At 35.9% G+C, this 24,385-nt stretch overlaps 1 protein-coding gene across 3 annotated transcripts in view; it reads right to left on the reverse strand.

Moving 5' to 3' along the window:
* The window catches only part of neur (E3 ubiquitin-protein ligase neur), a 292,329-nt gene that overhangs the window by 142,944 nt on the left and 125,000 nt on the right, over positions 1–24,385 (reverse strand). For 2 of the 3 annotated variants that reach the window (XM_081762967.1, XM_081762968.1), the window contains exon 2: positions 17,811–17,910. The exons of the other annotated variant lie outside the window; for it this stretch is intronic. In XM_081762967.1, coding sequence (XP_081619093.1) covers positions 17,811–17,835 — 25 coding nt within the window. In that variant the 5' untranslated portion in view covers positions 17,836–17,910. The remainder of the gene's footprint in view (positions 1–17,810; positions 17,911–24,385) is intronic. 3 annotated transcript variants of the gene reach the window in all.

The raw sequence follows: 24,385 nt of genomic DNA on the forward strand, positions 1-24,385 counted from the left end.
TATGGTATCGGATATGGTACAACAGAAGACATAGGCTATAGCGTTTCCCAACCGGTGTGCCGCGAGGAAATCGAAACAAAATTGTTAATTCTATAGGAATCAAATTGTAAGACATAGGGAAAATGTATATTTGTATTTCACATTACTATGAACCTCTACTATGAATCTACAAAAGTTTCATACTGTGTTACTTTTCTGTACATTTTTAATGTTGAGAAAAGTATTTGTTATCATTGTCATGATCATTATTGCTTCATTGTTGCTGCAGATTATTTCGTAACTTGAAAGTTTAAAATATCATTCAGTCCTTTTGACAAAACAAACATGCATACAAATTACCCACATTTGTGTTTTAAAAGTACAAGAAATTTGTTTATTCGTTCGTTATTTAGTGATTTCTTTTTAGTGAAAGGTTGGATACAGTTATTGAAAGAGAAAGTGGATTTTTAAAAATCCGAGTCCTACATTTCACTGCAATTGTTTTTAAATTAGAATGAAAAATAAGCATAATGATTTACCACAAAAGAAAAAGAGTCATCGAGCTTTCTTCCCTGTGAGAAGATCAGTAGGCCTAATCACAGAAAAAAATTATTACGGTATTTCATATTTACAAATAATATCTATATATATGAAAGTGCCGCGAGAATTCAAGTTACACCTGTAGTGTGCCGCAAGTTGAAAAAGGTTGGGAAACGCTGGGCTCTACTATAGCATTTTAAAATGAAATGTTTCCAAAACTGTTGAAGTTTTAGAGTGATAGTATTTATGGACTACTGTTACGAAGGATGTTGCCAAACTTCGTGAGTGTTTAGTTTTAAAATTTCAATTTCAACAAGTTTCGCCTATAATTGATTACAATTTTCCAACGAAGTTTTCGATAAACGGGAAGTACTTCTCCCAACACGAAACTACACTTTTTAGGCCATCCATCTTCAAAGAGCTTCACATATAGTGTCAGGTGAGGAAGTACAGATATTTTGGAAGGTACTAAGGAAGGTCATACTAACAAGGAAATGGTCCCAACCTAATAAGTCCGAATTGGACGAAATTTCGTATAGGTACTAATTTGAGGTCGGTGAATAACGTGGGAATAGTCATTCGATTCGCTTTTGCCTACTTTGCGATATATACAGGGTGATGCAAAACGGAATGCAACATAAGACAACTATGTAATCCGAGTCAGAACTGGACGAAATTTCGAATATATGCTAATCTGAGGTCATTTCGAATGTACTTGGATTAGCATGTCGTATGAATCTGCTGTCTGTGGGTAAGAGAGACTTGCTATATTTAAATTGTGTATGCAGAATGACAGTCTGACATACACAGTAAGCGACATTGACAAACAAGGCGCTGTTTGCCGCATGCGAACATGGGCGTTGAGTTGTTTCTTTTACCAAACTTTGTCTATTACTGTTTACAGTTGCTGGAACCTAGTTTCCGTTCTAATGTTGACCTTCCAATGTGCTACTGCAATTGGTAAACGGTGCAATTTCAGGGACATGTGTCCTCAAAGATTCGTACTTCTTCCCAGGATCACAACACCGAACACATTCTCATTTTCATGTGGAACCCCCTTTACTCAACGGGAGATTTGCCTACGACGCCATTGCGTTCCTCATTATCGCCATGAGATTCCGCAAATTCATTTGGTACCCACTTGTGGGCTTTCATCGATCTATACTGGTGTATTACAGAATTATTCTGTTATTTTACTTTTGCATCACCCTGTATATCTAGAAAAGTATTCAAAAGCGAATCGAATGACTATTTTCACGTTATTCACCGACCCCAAATAGTGTTTACGTGAAATTTCGTCCAATTCGGACTGGGATTACATAGTTGTCTTATGTTGCATTCTGTTTTGCATCACCCTGTATATCTCGTAAAGTACGCAAAAGCGAATCGAATTATTATTCCCACGTTATTCACCGACCTCAAATTAGTATCTATACGAAATTTTGTCCAATTCGGACTTGTCAGATTGGGACCATTTCCTTGTAAGCTCCCCAGAAGGTTTATATAAACATGTAGTCAATTCCTCCTGATTTCCGAGATAAGAGGGTACTTTTTTCAGATCCTGAAATCTGCCGAGTTTCAGTTAATGCGTATAACATACCTTGTAGTTGATGTAAAGGCGAAAAAAAAAAATCACAGCTCATTCGAAAGTTATTGAAGTAACCTTTCAAATGATGCAACTGCACGTATGCCGAAAAGAGGGAAGTAATGGAGGGAAAATTTAACAAATTCCCTTAAAATTCCCATTTTTTTTACCTCCTGTTATTAAGTGGAAACACTGTCACTAGGCCAACATGAAAAAAAAAAAAAAAAAAAAACTAAGACACTACATTCTATAGCGAGGAGGATGTTAAAGATTCACGCTGTTGACATGAACACTAGTCGAGAAAAAATAAATTTAAACTGTATGCTGGTAAAAGCAATGTAGCTTGGGCCTTGCAACAGTATAGTTATTTAAAATTTATAATTCAATAGTAATTCATTTAATTGCAAGATAATTAATTTACAATACAAAACAAAAATATGGTAAAGTAAAAAAATACAGGTAAGTACAAAAATTGAAAGGTAGTAAAGATGTAAATTGGACGGTTTCTGCGATACAGTAGAAAGGCAAATTCAGTAAAAGAAAATACAAACGATACCAAACAAACGTGAAGTCAGGATTTCCAAAACAGTTTATGGTTTGTTAAAATTACACAGGTGTCAAGTCGGGTGAACGAACTGGTCAGTTAATTGGTCCTCCCCGACCGATCCAGCGATTTAGAAAATTTTTGATCGATACTGAACTACAACGTAGGTAGCGTGAGATAATGCTCCATCATGCAGGTATATTAATGATAACCTAGTTTGAAGAGAGAGATCTTCTAGCAGTCCTGGTAAGTCAATGCGTAGGAAGTGCAAGTAGGTTTCACTAGTCAAACACCGAGGAAGGAAAAAGGGACCAATAATAAAAATAATTCCGCCTACACATTTCCCGCAAATCGTTGTTGATAATGTCTTACTATCGCTGCCCTAGGAATTTCGTTACTCCAACGATATGGGTTACCGGTGTTATCAATGTAGTTCCAGGGTAAACCCACTTATTCTATTTTACACTTCCCTGCAATTACAAATGTCATCATTTTAAATCTATTGATGTGTTAAAAAAAACATGTTTTTATACGCAAATAATTTTCACTTTTATTATTCTTTCAACAAGAACACACTTCAGAGCTCTCAAATGTAATTACAAAATCTTACTTTTAATACAACGTTTTGTTACATTATTCGAGTATATACAATGGTTGATAAATATTTCAGCTTAAAAGGATGAACATGATATCAGCTTCTCTTAATAAATTTCCAAATCGAAAACCAACTTATTCTATTTTACACTTTCTTGTAATTAGAAATTTCACTTTGCACTCTTAATCATCGGAATCAGAATTGGAAGTAGAGAATCACATAGTTCATCATTATCAGGATCGGAACTAGAGTAATCACGTAGTTCACCAGTATCAGGATCAGTAGCATTTGTTTCCTCTTCGTCTTTGCCCACTTCCTCTGAAGTACCTTCATTTCCTTTCTTTCGTTTTGTTTCATATGCCAAACCAATATATCTTGACCTAGAATTCCACACTGACACCGAATGTGAATGCTGTAGTGTTATAATTTCCACAGGTTGTTTTAAAAATCTCCAGTGATATGAAAGAGAAGTTAGTTTTCCTGTCCTGCCTGTTGACATTATTTATTATTATTATTTTATTTATTCACGTGAATGTGGAGAACGTTCTTTCTGCAGCGAATGTTAATGGAGAACTAAGGATTCAATAACCACTTTACCTAATTTAGTCATGCTTCAAAACTCCACCGGCATAGAAATGAAATAATTTGCCCCATATTATCCCAAACAAACTTCCATGCCAAAAGTTCGTCCTTGTTTCCGTAATCAGTCAAAAGTGTTTTCATTTGAACATAATTCAATCCAATTTGTTTCCCAAATGAAATTTACATCAACTAATGCCTCAGGGTAGGTCTACACTCATCTGAAGCGGAGTTGACTGACTACATTTGTGGCAAGATCAAAATTATCTTCCTCCTCTAAATTTCTCGATAACTGACTTCTCTTTCTGTGATGATAGTGGTTTCTATTCTTTCTTTTAGATTTAAAAAGTATCTTATAAACGAGTAAAAATCAACTAATTCAATTATAAAAAGAGAAATAAAAATTTTTAAGTGACAAAAGGGGCAGAGAAAAAAAAACGTTATAAATAAACGACAACTATTGGTGTTGCTTCTAATCAGTGAGATAATTTCTGATACTTCTCAATATTTCCGATTCCAACTGACAACTGTGAGGTCTGGGAAAAAAAACAGGAAAATATGAATGAAAGTTGGATAGTTTTGCACGTTGTATGTAACGGTTATAATTTCCGATACCAAGTTTTCGGCCGGTATTTAAATAGAAAAAAAGGTAATACACCCATATACGTATTCCCAAGTATTTACCATACTCATATCACTAGTTAAGAGTTCCCCGATTTGACTTAGATAATGTAAGACAAGAGTACTAAAATATTACGTATATGCTTAATTAGGAATAAAATTCAAATAATCAGGAAACTGAACAAAAATGTATTCAAGAGAGCAAAAGTAGCTCTTCTACGTGCATGCCGAACGGTATACAACCTGGAATACACCATAGTCGTTTGGGTTGTCTAACTAGAAGAGTTTCTGACATGACAAAGAACAGACGATACCTGGACAATAACTGCAATAATGTCTACGATCACGCTACTAGTAAAAGTGCCCACGTTTGAATACATTTCTAACTGCGTTTTTTATACTAACTTGTGGAAACTGAAACCAATGGAACAATATTTAAACATGCCCGTCCATAGAGTGATGAGAAAAGTTATCTGAAACTTGGGTTATTTATATTTATTTCTATCCTACATTTGAGGTAACTTTTCTAGGCACCCCATGGACGCGTATGTTTAAATATAGTTCTATTGGATTCAGTGAAACTAAAAATGTATTCCAGCGTCAGCACTTTCACTACTGATATAATTGGTAATTCAAAAATCCCAGATTTGAGAATACTTTTAAATATATCTGTCCTGGGGTGACGAGAAAAGTAGTTTCATTGGATTCAGTTTCTTCAATTTAGTGTAGAAACTGCAACTAATTAACTGCAACTGTTGAAATTGAGGTAACATTAGATTCACTATCTACATAGGTAGGCCCATTATTTGTCAAGAAGAGTTTTCAGGTATCGCCTTCTGTAGGCAGTTATTTTGAATATTAAAAACCTGCGTTCAGTGTAACACATGTGCCGTTTTTGCACTGAACGCAGTTTGCAACATTCTACTATTCAAGGAAACTTATATTGAACGCACTGAAGACAGTAATTTTTTATATTTTTCCCGCTAAAATGCGTCTTTGTGATTTGATGCCTAGTATGATACAGTACGTTGTAACAGTTATATCGTTGTTTTATGTTAAGAAAGGAACATCCGAATCTCGCTCAGATCGTAAAATACAAATACTATCTGCAGTATTATAATGAGCATTTCGGATACTCTTTTGGACGGCCACAGGTAGATGTTCGTTCCAGTTGCGAGAATTTATCTTTGAAGTTGAAGGATAAAGAGTTGAGAGTTGCAGCTAAAAGAAATACGGCTGCTGAGTTTATTGATTCGTAGAAGGTGAGCGAAGAAATTTTACTCAAAACTGAAAGATGCTCACGAAAATACAAGATAATGGCACAGCCATTTTGACTTTCGACTATATGCAGAATTTACCCTTGCCATGTATTCCCGTGCAGGTGATCTTCTAGGTTTGCCAATTAGTCCCTCTATACACTATAGGATAGATCCTAGGAAATCTCTTACGATTGTTCTTAGAGTCAAAATCTCAACGTGTATGGCATCAGATCGCATGTCATTTCCTGTGTTCTGAACGACCCTATGAGATTTCTCTTGTTTAGAGCACACTGTACTATAATTTCGATTTAAGCGACATTTGGTGAGAGAAAATGAAAACAAAACAAATGAAAACAAACAACTGACGCGGTATGTTTTGCTAATTTATCTTCTGATCGTACAGAGTTACTTTTGGTGCATCACTCGAAATAATTGTTGAAAAAAATATAATTTGTCACTCATTTCCTTATTATTATTATTTCCTAAACGATTTGCACCAAGCGACATGAAAATATCTCACATGGCATAGATAAAATTCAAGGGGACCATCAAAAGCAATATATTGAAAAATTACAATTCTTTTACAATTTCCTTATAAATACGGCGTCCATATATATAGTATAAAAACTATAATGCAAAACACAAACCAACCTGTGCTAGTTGGCCACTGAAAAGCGGGCGTGCGTCCGAATGAAGCAGGCGCGTCAGCGAAGATAGTGAAAACTAGTGGGTTTTGGCCATAAGAGTCACTTGTCATGGTATCATGCTAGTAGCGCTCCACTTGTAAACATAAATTACAGCTTATGTAAGCTCTGCAGTAATACACCAGCAGTGGAAAATAGATTACCGGTTATCTTTTATATGCACGACTTAGGTAAATGCTTCGCAGAAGGGATCCAGAAGAACGTAAAAGAACAAAATTTACAGGAGAAATGGAAGATGCAAGTACTTTGACCTAACACAACCTAACCAAATCTAACCTAATGAAACTAAACTAACCTAATATTAATAGAAAAAAGCTAAATTCTATCATTTTTGCAAAATTACGCTGGGCCCCAATACTAATTATAATCTAACCTAACCGTAATTAACCTGAACTAACCTAAACTAAACTAATGTGAAAAGAAACTACCTACATTACTTAGAAAAAAAATAGCTGGACCCCTTCTGCTAAACACTGTTCCTCACTTATTTTATCCATCGTAAAACACTTATAACAATTTTACACTAGTAAACCTACACTTGTAAACGTAAAATCTAGGTGTATTACTTTGTATTTAATTCTATTGCCTGCAGAAATTTGTTCTTTATAAATATGTCACACCAGCACCCTTCTGATTTTTATGCTTTATATTTTATATATATATATATATATATATATATATATATATATATATATATATATATATATATATATATATATGGGTGATTCTGAAATTAAGGGGAATTTTCTGTCCCTCCAATTTTTCAGCCTCTAGATATACAATATTAAAGTAACAAAGTTATTATTAAATAAAAAATAATTAATACTTTGTGTTCCCAGAGTTTATTTTAACATTTATTTTATTTTTCTGCTTTTAAAAAAGCGAAAAATATGTGAAATGTAACCTCCGTGGAGTGTCCCCACCAACATTTTTCAACATTAACAGAAGAGAAAAACATGTTTGCACTAGAAAATTCGTGAAAAATCCGCATAAGTTACTACTGTAAGACATAAATAATGAAACTACTTTGCAAGAAATTACATTTTAAGGTCATTTTCATGGCCTATTTAATGCGAAAATATTGTCCCTGGGTTGTGAGGTAACCTCCATGGAGTACTTTTAAAATTACCAGAAATTGTACTAGGAAGCAACACTGTCCAGTCTCTGGATCTGAAAGTGAAGCTCAGAGCAGCCATTTTGTGAGTGATATGTTGATAAGTGTGTGTGCAATATTGTGTTCGTGAAAAATCTTCACATCTTGATGAAAATACCTGCGTACTCTTTGATCTTGTAACCTCCATGTATTTGCTAGTTTTATTATTAAAAATGTTGAAAAGGTTTTTTCAATTGATTATTGTTAAAATAGTAGTTTTCCTACTAAAAACGAAGTCATTGCATATATAGTCTTCTTGTTTTGAGTATCAGGCTGTCTGAAGTGCACTTTTGTAACCTCCATGGAAGTAACCTCCATGGTTTCTATCTAGCATGGAGGTTACACATGATCCATGAAGGTTACCATAATGAACAGTTCATGATATTATTATTTAAAAAATAGTTATATATTTGAGTTACTATGAGCTTCTTATTGAAATGGTACCTATTAGAGCTACCCAGAGGAAAAATTCCAAAAATTCCATCATATGTTTGCTAAACATGCTACAATAATATACATTACATGTTGTCTTCAATAATATATGATTTGGTTGATGAATATTGAATTAAAATTCAATTTAATGTTATACATGAGTAAAATTTCGAAATATAACATCTGTACCATTTGTTGTTGCTTATCTCTTGGAACAAAAGCACTAAATGTTTGAAGTTAGGTGTTAGGATGTGCACTTTGTAGAGTCCAAGCTAATAAAAACAGGTTTGTTGCTGATTAAACCTGGATTATTAAAATTATTGATTTACATTTTTATTTTATAGAGAGAATGGCACCAAGAAAAAAAGAAAGCTAATGAAAAAGTAACAATGGAATCAAATAAAAGCGTTAATTGTAGAGAGGAAAAAGCCAAGTAAGGTATCAGAAATAGAAAAGAGAAGAAAAATGAAAAGAGAATCAGAAAGACGAAGAAGAGAAAGAATAAAAGCAGATCCTGTATTATACGAAAGAAAAGAGAGAGACAGATACAAAGCCAGAACTACAAGCGGAATGATTTTAAAAAATAGCAGATCTGAGTAAACGAGAGAAAAGAGCCCAGAGAAAAAATACGTGAAAATTTTAGAAGGCATAAAGAAAAGAAGAAACGAAGAAAAGAAGAAAGCAGTAAATAAAATGCTGGAAGAAGCAACTCCTCCTGACAGTGATAATGGTGGTAACAATCGAAATGTCGTAAGATATGATATTGTTGAGCCTAATTTTGATCTGGTAGAAACCAGCCGAAAGAAAAGTAGTAAGAAAATTGCAAAACGAAATAAAACTAACAAGGAGAAAGCAGACTTTGGTAAATGAGCTTCGGGGTAATTTTCGCAAAGTGGTAGCGCATATTTAAAGTGTTAATATTACAAATTGGGAGAGCGCAACAGCCAAAAATAACGGAGAAAAAGCGTCTTGAAGTTTTCGACTCGCCGCATATATCGTACGACGCATGAAGTTATCAAGTGTCGGCGTGGCAGATTGAGGAACATCTACGACTCACCTGCAAAGGGTGCTGGGTTCGGTTTCCGCCCGAGTCAATTTTACATTTTTTTTTTTTTTTTTTGCTTCAACTAATAAAGTAGCCATTTGTAGCTACAAGTGAACTATTAATTCTCCATATGTTTATAATGAATAAAACAATAGATATGTTGAAATCAGTTGTAAAATCCTTCAATCTTCCATGTTAACTATCAACAAAATGTAATCTATTCCGTAAATATATTGATATCACGAGTTATATTATGGTTGCCGCAGTTATTGTGTACAAAATGTTCCTCACGCTTCGTGTTTACATCTGTTGACAGTGTGCGAATTACAACTGAAATGAAGGGGGTAATCTCCATTGGTTATAGCTACTAAAGAGGATGGAAGTGTCGTCAAGTGACATGGGGAAGAAACACATTGGCATTAAATATGCGCAGACTAAGCTGCTTTCAATGTAATCCTGACACTAAATACAGTCATTTTCATGAGGGACAATACAACTCTGTGCCTGCTGCACAGAGAAAAATCCGTTCTTGGACAGCGGTATATTGTACAAATATACGGTATCCTCTTGCTTACTATAGAAATGAGTACGGAGCATACCTTATCCGTATGCTACATAGGCACTGCCCTTACGTGTTACATCACGCCGTTGCAGGATGTCTGACATAATACTTTTTCAATTATTTCACATGGATATACTTATGTTATCTTCGTCAGCTATATGTTATATACGTTCATTTGTATGTGAGATCCTGACCGCCGACATTGTTTCATACGGAAAGTACGTATAGATGGAACACTTATACAGAAAGTATTATAAAACATGCGTTTTCAGTTATACGTCTGCTGTACGTTGTCCAAAGACTACAGGAATTACGCATGTAACCTATCTTTTTAAGTACGTCACCTACAATTTTTTCTCAGTGTGTTTCAACCATAAAGTGTATTCTTTTATGTAACAGCATTTATGAACTGCTACAACTTGTTTTCAGATCTTCGTACTCTTACTCTAACCTAGCGATGCTCAAAAGCAAATAGAGCCACTGTGGGTACTAAAGACATTGTTGCAGGGTTGGAACAGCTTTTCTTGGAAAATAGAACATTCCGGTTTACGTTTACTGCAATTTTAGATGTGTACACAAATCTATATTAAGCATTCAATTCAAAATATTACATTGTCTTACATTTTACCAGTGAGTAAAACTTAAATATATCTTCACTGAGTATGTTTTGTAACCTCCGTGGATATTAATGTAACCACCGTGTTTGTCAAAATAATAAATTACAATTTTTTTTAAAAAAATATATTTTCTTGATTTCATCCATTGTAATGATTGTATTTGTTTGGCCCTTAGGTGTGTAAAAAATAAATTATACATTATTTCTTCGATTTTTAATTTTAAGATTTTTCCAGTGCCAAAATTCCCCTTAATTTCAGAATCACCCATATATATATATATATATATATATATATATATATATATATATATATATATATATATATATATATATATATATATATATAGGTATCCAATTTAACAATATAGCGCCTAGTATTAATATTCGTAGCATGTGCAGTGTAGTTAGTATATGAATATATGAATTCATCAATTTTGTACTTCTATTAAATAGAACTATTTCATAATATTGAAAAACGTCATTCGGTCAGACAGGAAGACTCTTTACGTGTATGGCACAAAACGCTAAGATTTCCTACGAGATGTGTCATAACATTTTTTTCGAAGATAAATCCTAAGAAATTTCCTAGGATTTATCTTGTAGAGTATAGCGGGCCTTATAGTGTTTTGTCTTTTATGTTCATAATGTGAATACAAACACAGGCTAAGTTTTACATTTATCATGAGGGCTAAGGAAAAAACTCCAGATGAAGTTTGCTCTTTTTTTATTAGAGTACTTTGAGAATGATCTACCGTCGAACATTCAGAACTTGGTTCACACTTTCATAGATGGCCTTTAAAAAACTCGTACTTTATTCTTGACGCTGAGTCTACTGTCCTACTGTCCCACCATTATTTGACATGAAAGCTTATCCAGATGATTGTGTTCCTATCAACAAGAAGATTGCTGATCTGGAGAAATTTATGAGCTATGTGATCGGATATTAAGAGTTTTATCATAAATTGAAACAGTGACCGAGAACTCATGAAGATGTACAGCAACGCATGAATGACGACAGTAGGGATGAAGCGGAATGAAGAAAAAGACTGATACCCAAAATAATATTATTTTCATATTATGAATCAAACTAGTTTTATTTTATTTGCTAAGTATTTAGAGTATGTTATTTCCACTTTCTTCACGTAACTTTATTAGCATGTTTATTCTGTCAACTTGCAATGTTTCTACGGTAAATTATATGATGAGTAATGAAATCATGTAAAACAAAAACTTCCCCGTTTATTATTAATAATAAACTACAGTATTGTTGGTCTTAAAGTAAGTTATATTGGTCATTATATTACAGAGTGATCGTTAAAGGCGTTTCTACATTAAAAATTTATTAGGGTCTTTCAAACCTCAACTAAATTGCCGTAGGTTACGTTAAGTTAATCTTTATTTATTTTCAAAGCAAGTCGCGCAGCAGTACAATGTTCGTAATCTTCGTAGGTCATATAATATTTGTAGGTTACTAATTAATAATATTTCGTTTCTTCATTTTCAGTTCAGTCAGCGCAAAAAGGGCACATGTGCAAAATTTCAACCTTGTCAATTACAAAAATGAACAATGATCGAGAATTATTGTTTTGCACAAAATACGAGGGTCACTACGAAAGTTTTGAGATACGCATTGTTGTGGCACAGTATTTGAATTCCAACAATTGCGTTCGGTAGTGGTATCCAGAGCGAAGAAGCGAAGCAAGTTACAACTCGCCTCGCTTATCGGCGTGGCCGTATCGCCTTCACTTGTTTGTTGATGTGAGCAGTATTCGGCTGTCTAGGATGGAGCTCGAAAGGGAACATTTTCGGGCAATGATCCTTTACGATTTCAAAAGTGGTTTGAACGAGACACAAAGCCTTGACCGTTTGTAGGGGGCATTTGGGGACCTTGTTCCTTCCCGTGCTACAATTTTTCGGTGGTTTGGTGAATTCAGAAGAGGCCGGACATCGCTTAAAGAAGAGAAAGCTGGACGTCCGGCAACAGCTGTGTCAGATTGAAACACTGCCGCTGTGGAACAAATGATTCGAGAAAATCCTCGAACAACTTTCAAGAACATTGAATCTACAGTGAACATTGGACCGCCAACAGTAACAAAAATTCTTCATGATCATCTTCGGCTCAGGAAGGATTCATCTCGTTGGGTGCCTCACACTGACTGAACAGCAGAATCGCATGCGTGTGGAATGGTGTGAAGAAATGCTTGCAAGATTTGATGGAAGCAATTCTCGACGCGTCTCTGACATTGTTACTGGTGATGAGACTTGGATCTATCAATTTGACCCTGAAAATAAACGCCGGTGTACAGTTTGGATCTTTCCAGACGAAAATCCACCCACGAAAGTAAAGCGACCGCGAAGTGTGGGGAAGAGGATGGTCGCAACTTTCTTCTCCAAATCTGGTCATGTTGCAACTGTTCCACTTGAAGAACAAAGGACTGTTACTGCTCAGTGGTACACCAATGTTTGCCTAACAAAAGTGTTCCAGAAGCTTCGGGAACGGCGTCCAAGAACTGGACTGCGTGGGATCCTGCTTCATCATGACAACGCGTCCGCACACACGGCCAACATCACAATTGTTTTTAGAATCTACGGAAATCAAACTTATGACATCCGCCGTATAGCCCTGACCTGGCCCCGTGTGATTTTTTTCTGTTCCTTAGGATCAAAGATCGCATGCGTGGGAAGAGATTTTGCAGCCCTGAAGAAGCTGTAGTGGCTTACGAGAATGAACTTTCAACACTTGAAGAAAAAGACTGGCAACTCTGCTTCCAAAAGTGGTTTTCGAGGACGCAAAAGTGTGTACAGTGTAATTGTGAAAACTTTGAGAAAATGTAAGTGTTAAGTTGATTTTAAGTATGTATGTTATTTCACAACTTTTGTAGTGACCCTCGTATTAGCGTACCTTCACTGTCAAACCACATGATATGCCATTTCGGTAAGAGCACACACGTACGAACTAAACGATTTTTTTTGTATTTTTCTCGAAAACTTGTTTTTGTAACATATGCCCTTTCTGCAATGACCGATTCAATTGCAGAACAACACTTCATGATCATCATCATAGGTATTCTGCCATTATTGGCAGGTCACTTGCCGCAACTGAAAAGTTTCCATGACCCATGATTTTCAGCTAACCTCTTCGTTTTCACGTACGTCTTTTCTGTTTTGATATCGTCCATTAATTGTGGTCTCCTTCGCTCCTCCTCTTTCCTTCCACCATACCCTCTAGCACGTCCCTCATGATATAGTCCCTTTTTAGACAATGTCCCTAACAGTTTCTCTTCCTTTTCTCAATATATAAAATTGTTCTTTTCTCCGCCATCATTTCTAACACCCCATCATTCGTTTTCCGCTCGACCCAATAATTCTCTCCATTCTACTCCACACTTACATTTTGAAAGCTTTCAGGACTTTTTTTCTTCATTTTTGCGCAATGTCCATGTTTCTGCCCCATACAGTACAATACTCAATTTCATTATAATAACGGAGTACTAATACCAAATCTTTCTTAATACTTTATTATCACTGCGATTGGAGAAGTACATACAACATATCCATATTTTCTCGAATACAGTACAGAAAAGAAAGGAACATACGGCAGCGTAGAAATCACTCAACAGAACTTGAACGCATTCGATAAGCATAGACGCTTTTTTCCCCTTTCTCAGACAGGTACTACAATCGAAGTACCAACAAAGAAATGCAAGATGCTGGAACCAACGTGTCCTTGGACACACACACAAACAAAAATCAATGTTCCGCATGTGCATTCGAGTGTTACGAGCATGAAATGATGAAAAAAAAAAAAAGTTGCTAGACAGACTTCTTACACTACGGAAACTAAGCAACTTATGAAAATAGACACTGTACGACACACACACACACACACACACACTCACTCACTCACTCACTCACTGGTTCATGAATTTGTGAGTTTTACGTCCCACGTTATGCCGGTTAGGCTAAAGGAGACGGTGATGGCGAGAGATGAATGAAATGGTGGAATGAAGAAAGTGGGAGGAAACTGGAGAACCCCGAGAAAACCCACGCACACGGTGTTTGTCCACCACAAAGTTCACTTGGCAGGAGCAGGGTTTGAACCCGAGATCCCTAGCACCAGAGGTGAACGCTCTACCACTGAGCCACCGCGGCCCCATGGTTCATGAATGAACAAAGAGACAACTAATGAATGCCCCTGATGATGATTTAACCTTCCGCTATTTTCTCACATTTTCAGAGCTAATTATTGCGAATTAGTCTCGTTCGTTTTACTTCATGCGTTTCATATGAAGAAAAACAAGTAACAGATTTTCCACTAATTTCACACAAATTATAACTGCTTTGTGTAAAGAAGAGTAAATGTCGGACGGTATACTACACAACGTTATGTCCTCGGAATTCTTCTAACGCAAACTAAGCGTTACATAATTTTCTCCAAGTTCGCTCGCTTCTAGTAAGAGTGATTCTAGGTTCAATCTTCAGATGGAGTTGAACTGTCATTAACAAGCCAGATCTATAATTAAATTGACTTAGACACATAATGAAACGCCTATATAGTATCAAAATCCGCCATATCCATTTCGCTTAGTTTCGAGTAATCTCGCAAAACGTGCAGTGAAGCTCCAACACATGCGTACAAAGTCCCATATTTGAACTAGTTTTTTAGTATGAAATATTAAGCTGTGAAACAAAATTATGTTTCCATAAAATTTATTTAGATCAAACATATAACAAGCGATATATATATCAATTTCGGTAAAAATGGATTTGGCAGCTTTTGATACTAGGCACCACATATATAAAGATTTCTATTTAAATAACCTAATATGAGAAATTTTATATTACAGTAATTTCTGTATTACAATATCACAAATTACTCTGTTAAATAATCAACTCTATGGAAGCCAAATTTTGACAATTTTGTCCTGGCATATTCCAGACAAAATACAAAATCCCTGGATACGTAAGAGGTCAATATGGAAATACTTTCTGTTTCATACCCTCTCACTCTAGAAGAAATGTAGAGAGTGAGTTAGGTATGGCTGAACCGTCTATTCTCCACTGTCCAGTACTACTGGAAAAATTATATGAAAATATATGTATATAAAAAACATGCACATAAAGCCTCTTCGGATTTGAAATATAGCTTGTATTTCTTAAACACTATGAATCAAATTGCGGAAGTCAAAACAACAATAGCAAATGGTATCGTCTCACAAAGAATGAGAAAAATTAGTTCCACTGTGTAATCTTTCGTAAACAAGATGGTATTTATTTAGTTCTACATGTTTCTTCCTCTGAAATGTTTTTGTTCTGTACTCCCTATTATGCTATGTACATGCTAAACATGCACTACCTGGTACAATTTGAACTTGTATAATTCTTACTCTTTTTGTTTGCATTTCCACTTCACATTACACCCGTCTATGAGCCCAACTGTCTGTACATTCTCAATTTCGTTCTTCAAAGAATGTTCCCAAAATAATATTAGGATCTTATACATTATACGTAACCTACTCCGGTACTCAGTATCTACTGAATTACATAAAGAGAGACTTTCTTTCCAACAAATTATTTCTGATTAAGCATTATAATGAGTGTGTTAATTTTATCATGCTCCAGTTTCTCGTGCATGTTTAATTTTGGCACCAATCTTACACTCAGGCTTTCTTCCAGAAAATTTTGTCCAGTGAGAAACATCAATATGTGAGGGGGATGCTCTGGAACAATTTGCTAAAGGATGTGCTCTGTACAAGGATGATACAGTCACAATTTAATATGTCATAGGCAACTCCGTCGAAACTCTTCGACGCCACTTCCGGAAGTATATCCGGAATAAGTACTGCTTACACTTCTTCTAACTTCAAACAACACTCATTTTACGCTCATAAAGACAAAATTATATTCTTGATTTTAAAAAATGTCACATCAATCAAACTTGAATGTTTGAGCTCGAGTAGTGATAATCAATAATCAACTATAAAATTTTGCAGTAATGCCGCAGAGATATTTCGGCTTCTTCCGGGTCACTGGGTCTGAGAATCGAGAGCCAGTTCCGGATGACCCGGATTAAAATCGTGATCCAAGTGACCCATTAATCATAAATGCAGTAGTTAAGGTTTCGTGAAACAATACTGTCGTTCACAACTATGATAAACTAGAACTTCAGTTCAGGCCGGATTTAGGGGAGATGCACCAGTGAACGTACACCCCCTTCTTTGTAAATACACACAATTTAAAATGAGGAGCTAGCAGTGAAAATAGCAACACTTTCCGAAACTTTTTGCCGTTATGCTTCTGTTTGGGGCTTAAAGCGTAGTTTTGTCAAAACAATAGTTTCCTGTAAGTTGATTTTTTGAAGGTTGAAGAAAAGGATTCACGAAGCAAAACAACGTTCCTTATTCACACCACAGATGCCTACAAGCATTTAAAAAATTCAAATTTAATTCAAATGTAGTGATTGCACCCCCTCAGAAAATCCTGGATCTGGGCCTGCTTCAGTTAGTGACTTCTAGAAGCTAAAGACAATTTATGTACGAGATTACGCGGAACAAGTGTATCATCTATACATAGCATTTATTGAGGTCGTTAAAATTCGAAAGAGAGACGTTTAAAAGCGCTATACTTAAGTTCCCTATTTCAAAAGCATTCACACGATAGTAAGAATAAAGATAGTTGTTAAACGAATAATGAACACGGTGGGAGCTCATGTGGTTCGGATTCCACGTTAATCAGTAGGTTCACGTCTCATATAACCTCGCTGCTGAAAGGGACACTAACCTTAAAATCAAAATTAAGAATAATAGAGATTTTCTACCAATAAACTAACAACTCACACAATGAAATTGCATTAGATTCTAATAGAATATCTGAAGCTTACACCAGTGTTTCAAAACGGATAATAAATATAAGCGAAATTTTATATCAAAACTAACACACACACATCCTAAGCCAATTCACTGTTTTCCTTTCCCGCAAATTTCAATCTAGGTAATCGGTAAGACAGTGTGGTTAAGCAACCAAATTGGCAATATGATATGTTGGGTTGCATAACTTGCGTTTGCTGGCAAACCGTAGAAATACCAGTCTGAAAACCCATTAAGATAAGCAGCCTTGGATTGAAAACAAACTCATGAGTAGTGAATTTTGCGTGTACTTTTAAACTGTAGAATCTACTACAGGAAGACAAAGATGGTACTTAAATGGGGAAAAACGGAAACAACTGCAAAATTGTATTTAAAAAAAAAAAAGTCTTATGGAGAAAACCACCAACCGCACCCCCCCCCCTCCCCGCAAAAACTGCTTTTTTGCATGCTAATTGTAAGTGACGGTGGAGTCTATCTTTACAAACAATCCTCTAACTTTAAAACAAAATAGAAAATTGAAACGCACTGATATGACAAAGGTTTACAGGAAGATAGTTACGAATGCATGAACAGTACTTTACTTTTATCCTTCTAAAGTATTACCCACTACTCTTACATTTCAGTTTACTATGCAGATAATGAGCCAAAATAATAATAATATAAAAATCAATTTCAATCAATGATTCAGTACTTGATTCATGACTAATAAGAAAAAATAAATTCTACTTACCCAATACACATTTACCTCCAACCATCGGAAACCTCAGATTCGGAATCAGAACATTACTCCAATTATTATTAATATGATAAACTATTTGCAGCACTCTTACCTGCAAAAGAGAACAAATATTCAATGTTATTGCTCTTTTAAATCCGTTATCCTCTATTATTTAGCAGGTAGAAAAATTAGGAGAAAGAGGAATTTCAAATCTGGGGAACATTAACATTAGGACGCAGCAATGCCTTCTCAGTTAAAATATTCATATACAAAAAATCAACGACATAAAGAAGGAACTTGGGATTGGTTTATAGTATATTATATATATAAGTAGTCAAATCCTTCCCCTTCCTTGCCGAAAATATGCTAAAACATAAGGTAGGCGAAGGTACACATGTACCAAAAATCGTCAAAATCGGCGAAGCTAGGAGGAGTTCGTGAACAAACATCGTTACATTAATTTTATATACATATTGGATGTTGTTCGCTGTACATCCAATCATTTTCAATTCAGTGCTGCCACCTGGCGTAGCATGCTGGAACTATGTGTTTGCTGGCGGGAGCAGTGTATGTCTGACCTTGTAGGTACGTGGATGCTGATAGTGAATGTTATCAAATGGCGCCGAAAATAACGGGTATTGGGAGGGTTATGTAATGGCCCTTTTCCATGCTAAGTTTTCGTACGTACGCATTGGTGACTAGCGCGAAAGCTATTGTGATCCGTTACACACAACAGGCTCCTCTTACGAAATATCTATCTATAAAAACCACATGGCTTAAAACAAAGCGACACCCGTAGTGCTAAGGTGACCGTCGACTACCGTGCCAAGAAAAATCCTCCGACGCAACGTATGGGGCCACAGATTCCACCTCGCACCGTCAACTGTGAACAAAACAATTCGCAAGCGCCTCCGGTTTAAGTGTGTGCGGAAGGTCCTTGTACACCACCTATTATCGCGTCACATTGCCGAACGCAAGACGAATTGCAGTAAACTATATGAAAAGTACCTGGCGGGTTCCAAATAGAAGAAAGTTGTCACAATGGATGAATATTCCATCTCACTCATGGTGATCATATACCGTGACACTGACGGCAAAGTGTGCAGCAATTTTGTTCGTCACTGCAGGGAAAGCTCTCCTCGTGGCTTTATGGTTGTTACGGTAAGTTATGGTTGTATTAGGGTAAATTACTGATATGCAAGGTGGACAAAAGCGTGAAGGTGAAAGCAAGATATTTCCAAGAATCTATTCTGATCCCTATCTATCTAAGAGACATCCCACAATTGTATGGAATGTACGCGAACCAGGTGATGATCCATATGGACAAGGCTTCGAGTCATACTACCAGAAAAATCATTACGCTTTTATCAGGAAATGGCAGAATAATTAGGAATTCTTGTCATTCCGTTTGAAGATATTCCTGTGAAATGCCAGGCAATGGATTTTTGCGAATTTGGGCTGTTGAAACGTCATCTTCAACATCGCCGCCAGCGCACCCTGGATGTTCTATGGAAAACTTGCAGGAAGGAGTACGACAAATTTCCATGCCTGTCGTGTGACTGAGCTTGCTGCAATTGAAACTGAGATGTCGTGTGATAGTTTACAATGCTAGAGGTCCAATATAATATGATTGGTAGTGGCGGCGCGGTAACTCTTAAGGCGCGTGAACGTCTAAAATGGTCGGATATAAAGCGAACAACCTTCTGTAGAACATGCCGCCTTTGCTACCCCTTAAAACAGGAATTTTCAGCAAAAAAAGTGGGAAATTGGTTCTTTTATTTTAAATAAAGAATTTATGTAGGGCTATTAAGTTTCATCTGCCTAAGTTTAGAGGACTGTGAGATAATTTTTCGAATAAATCTGAATCACTGTTCTTTAGGATACATATTGTAACCAATGTAACATTACATAAACCCAAGTTAGACTGGTCCAGCCACGTACAAAAGCTATCAAAATCGATCCAGAGCTTTCGCGGACAAACATCGTTACATTGATTTAAAATATATAACCTCCCTTACAAGAACAATTTTCAAAAACGTATGGTTATGGGTCCATCATTTTAAATGAAGAATTTATATACCAAGTTCCATCTTCTTGAGAACACTGAGATATTAAATTTTCGCATAAATCTTCACCTTTCTCGCTCTCCCTTACGATGTGAATTTTAATCAAGTAACATGATAGAAAATTAGGTTATGCCATGGTCCTAACACACCAAAAATCGTTAAAATCAGTCCAGGGGTCTAGCAGTTTGCGGATAAACAGTTTCATTCATTTTATATGAGAAAGGTGATGCTTAGTTTAAAACGGGAATTTTTGAAAACGCCGGGACACGGGACAGATCGAAGAACTGATGTACCAAGTTTCATCTAAGTTATAAGACTTGTGAAATATTAAATTTTTCTCAAATTTTGAAACCCCTAGGATAAGTATTATAATCAAAGTAACACGATAACATCCTAAGCCAAACAAGGATCAAGTTAAGTGTCAAAAATCATCAAATAGGTTCAGCGGTCTAGGAGGAGTTGAGGGACAAACATGGTTACACTCATTTTTCTATATTTTATATATATATACAGAAGATGTCGCCTCCTCCCATAAGACGGGGATTCTTAAAAATGCTGCGTCACAGGCCTTATTACTTTAAATGAAGAATTAATATACCAAGTTTAATTTTCCTAATTGAGAAGATTGTGAGCCTGCATCAATTTTGAACCGCTCGCTTCTCCTTAGAATACGCAGTTTAATCCGAGTAATACGATAAGAACACAAGTTAGGATATCGTCCAATCATGTAACAAAAATAATCATAATCGCCCCCAATGATCTAGAAAGAGTTTGCACACAAACACGGTTACATTACTTTTTATATACGTATATGCAGATGTCCGCTTGCAGCCCCTGACGCTAGATACTAAAATTTTTTGCGTAAATTTTGACTGCCATCTCTCTCCTTAGGACAAACATTCTAATCAAACTAACATGATAGAAATCTAGGTTAGGCTATGGTCCTGTTACGTACCAAAAATTATCAAAATCATTTTGGAGGTCTAGAGTTCGCAGACAAACACAGTTTCGTTCTGTCTTATATAATAAAATGAAGTTGCCCTCTTGCCCTCTTAAAACAGAAATTTTCATAAACGCAAGGGCACAGGACTGCTTATTTTAAATGAAGAATTGACACACTCAGTTTCATCCTTCTAAGCTGAGAGAATCGTCAAATATATATATATATATATATATATATATATATATATATATATATATATATATATATATATCGTCACTGATCTCGTTTGGAAATTTCAGTTACTGGACATTACCGTGTTAATGAATATAAATGAGTACAATAATGTTTGTTCCTCGCTAGCTTGGGTTTTTATCGTGTTACTTTGATCAAAATGCTTACCCTAAGGGGGAGGAACGTGGCGACCAAGTTTCTAATATATATATACCACTTCTCTAAAAAAGGGGTGAACCCATATGTCTTTTTGTTTGTTTGTTTGTTTTTTTGCTTGCTTGCTTTCTGTCTGTCTGTCTTAACAAGGCGAGTAAAGGACACTTTTTGCGTCTCTCCATTGCAAGAACCACCACAACACGACCAGTCACAAGATTTTATTTCTTCAGTTGCAAAACAACCCTGCTCGCATATTTTTCATTCGCGCCAAAACGCTGTGTAATATGAAAGGGTACACTTCTCACGCGGTAAACTGCCACGGGCGGCGACGACAAATCGTTAATGATCTCGTTTTGTAATCTAGAACTTACACATTTCGACTGCTTCCCAAGCGAACTCCAGGATAATTTTTAAATATAGGATCTGGCCGCCTTTTTCAACATGGGTTTCTGACCTCAAACTACATATAACTACCTCTGTTAATCAAAATATCTGATCAGATATTTTCACTCAAACATAATTCTTGAATTCAGCGGCATTTTATCCATTAAAAGGTCTCCAGTAAAGTATTTTTAAACATAATATACAAAGACTTCGTCAAATATCTTCTTTATGTTTCATTTGAAACACAAAATTAGTTTGTTCCCTCTTATTTATTTCATCAAAATGAATGGTTCTTAAAGAAAGATGAACTCCATTCAGTAATGGATGTCCGCCAATTTTTCTAGTACTAAAAAGGAGTTCTCGTAACTGCATGACTCAGTATTGTTCTTCGACGTTAATTTTCTTCAGGATAAGTGAGAAGACCATGTAATTAAAGTTCATACATAATTCATGTGCACATTGGAACGTGTCGATTAATTCACGGCTCTTTTGAGAATGGCCTTGGTACGCGAACCTCTTCAGGTTCTTCCTCTGTTTAACTTGCTATTAAAACGTGCTCATCTTGGGTGACAAGTTCGGGCGGCATGCACCCTTACATTATGCACATATTTACTTTACACTTTCCCTTCGGTATATTATTAGCTTTTAGTTAACACACTGAACATCAAGTCACGAAAACGGATAAGGAGCAGAAAAAGTTCATTTCCTCAAAGTATATATATATCTTCACTTCTAGACTGATGGGATGAGATACTAGATATAATGTGTAAAAATGACTGAGGTTTTGTTCAAATGTCCGACCTATAGATCATCCAGGTCTGTAGCCAGTAGCATAGGTTAGGAGGCAAGAACATATAGTGAGGTCGCACACAGCCGACGAGACTACTTTATTATTTTAGAGAACGGCAAATATGCAATGTTACCCGAGTGATCATATGATCATTTACATACACTAGTACAAACATCCTACTGCTTCAAAGTTCCTGACGAGGGTAAACGAATCCATTTGATCTCCCTTTCTCCGGAGAATCCTTGATGAACACAAGATATTGCGCGTAATTTCGTTGAATAACAAAATTTAGATAAATAAACGAAAAGTTGAGTATCCTGAAGAGTGTCGCAAAATTTTAATAGTTAAAAATCATTAAGCATTTAATAATTGTTTAAAATCAATTCTGAGAGTATGTAGTAGTCGACGCCTCCAGTGGCAGCAATACTCACTTCATTATAGGATTGATTTATTAATAAAAAAAAAATCAAATAAGTGTTTCGCAATGTCATGAGCGTTCAGTAAAGAATGTAGTCAGTCAAAAAAAAGTTTGGGAACTACCGCCCTAGAACATTAAAGATGTCCACCTAAATCCAAGACAAATTTCTCAACTTAGCTCTGGCTAGGTTCAACAATCAAATTTTCATTTGTATTTTAGATTTTTTTTTTTTTTTTTTAATTATTCTGCTTGATGTGGGTTTAGTCGGAATGAGCTGAGACAATATCCCTAAATTTATTCCTTTTGGTTACCTAAGCATGTGTGCAAAATTTCATGAAAGTATTTTAATATTTAAAGGTCGCTCAACTTGCTCAAACTTATAGCTACGTTTACGTTATTTAAGCATTACATGCGCAATTCAGCGCATCTTAACCTGGATCACCTCAACTTTGAGGTACAGTTTTCACACTTACACCATATGACCTCCGGGTGTATTCACCACATTGTAAAGTTTTGTGATGATATGTTTAGAGGTCTCATATATAGGGTGCGTGACGAGTATATTATATTGGGCACTTGTGATGTCATTTGACTTTCTCATTTTACCTGAGATTTTCTTCTCAAAGCTAGTATTTATTACAATTATTTTACATTAAACAAGATACAATGTGAAATACACTTTAGGAATCATGAATATACTCTGGGAAAAAAAAAAAGACCAAGAAGATAATGAAAAAATGGATAGGCTTTCAGCAAATGCTCAATCAACAATGATGATGCTACTGACAGTTTCTACAAGGCTACCGAAAATAGTGACGACTCAGATTATACAGATCGTACTTCCCGAAGGATATCCGTTACAAAGAAGCCAACGTTGTGTCGACCAGCCATCATTACATCAGAGCTGTCTTCAGTACTACGTGCAAAAATTAGCGACAGAAATGCCACTATTTGCTGGAGCGGTAGCTTTGGGCTGCAGCTCACGAGAAATCTCTGTTAATAAGGAATTTATTAGAAAAGCACGCAGAAGGAACCGCAAGGAAATCGCTTGTGAAATTTGTTCGTCTTTTCCATCGTCGATACAGAAATAGTAAGCTCAAGAAATAGGAAGGGAAAATATAAAGTAAATATATTCGTCTTTTCCACCATCCCATCTTACAGTGCATTGGGATGATAAGTTGTTACTTTATCTCACTTCTAAGGAATCAGTCAATCGCATACCGGTTCTCGTTTCTGGGAATGGTGACACGAAACTATTAGAAGTGCTGCTATTCCGAGTGGAAGTCATAACGCAGTCTGAAGCTGTTTTTAATTGCTGGAGCAGCGGAACTTATTCACATGTATACATTTCATGTGCTTTGACAACAGCATCTAACACGGGGACGCAAAATGAAGTTTGTACTCTGCTAGAACAGAAAATGCAGAAGGATCTGATCAGAGTCCTTTGCAGGTATCACATAATGGAACTAATTGTGGCGGGAGTGTTCGATAGGGTTTTAGGTGCTTCAAGAGTCCACACACAAAACTCTTTCAATGTTTCTCTGAAGCATGGAACTCAATTGACAACCTAAAGTTCGATACCGGAATCCAGGACGAAGT

The sequence above is a fragment of the Thermobia domestica genome, chromosome 1 (assembly GCF_964235325.1).
Source record: "Thermobia domestica chromosome 1, izTheDome1.hap1.1, whole genome shotgun sequence".
Taxonomy (NCBI): domain Eukaryota; kingdom Metazoa; phylum Arthropoda; class Insecta; order Zygentoma; family Lepismatidae; genus Thermobia; species Thermobia domestica.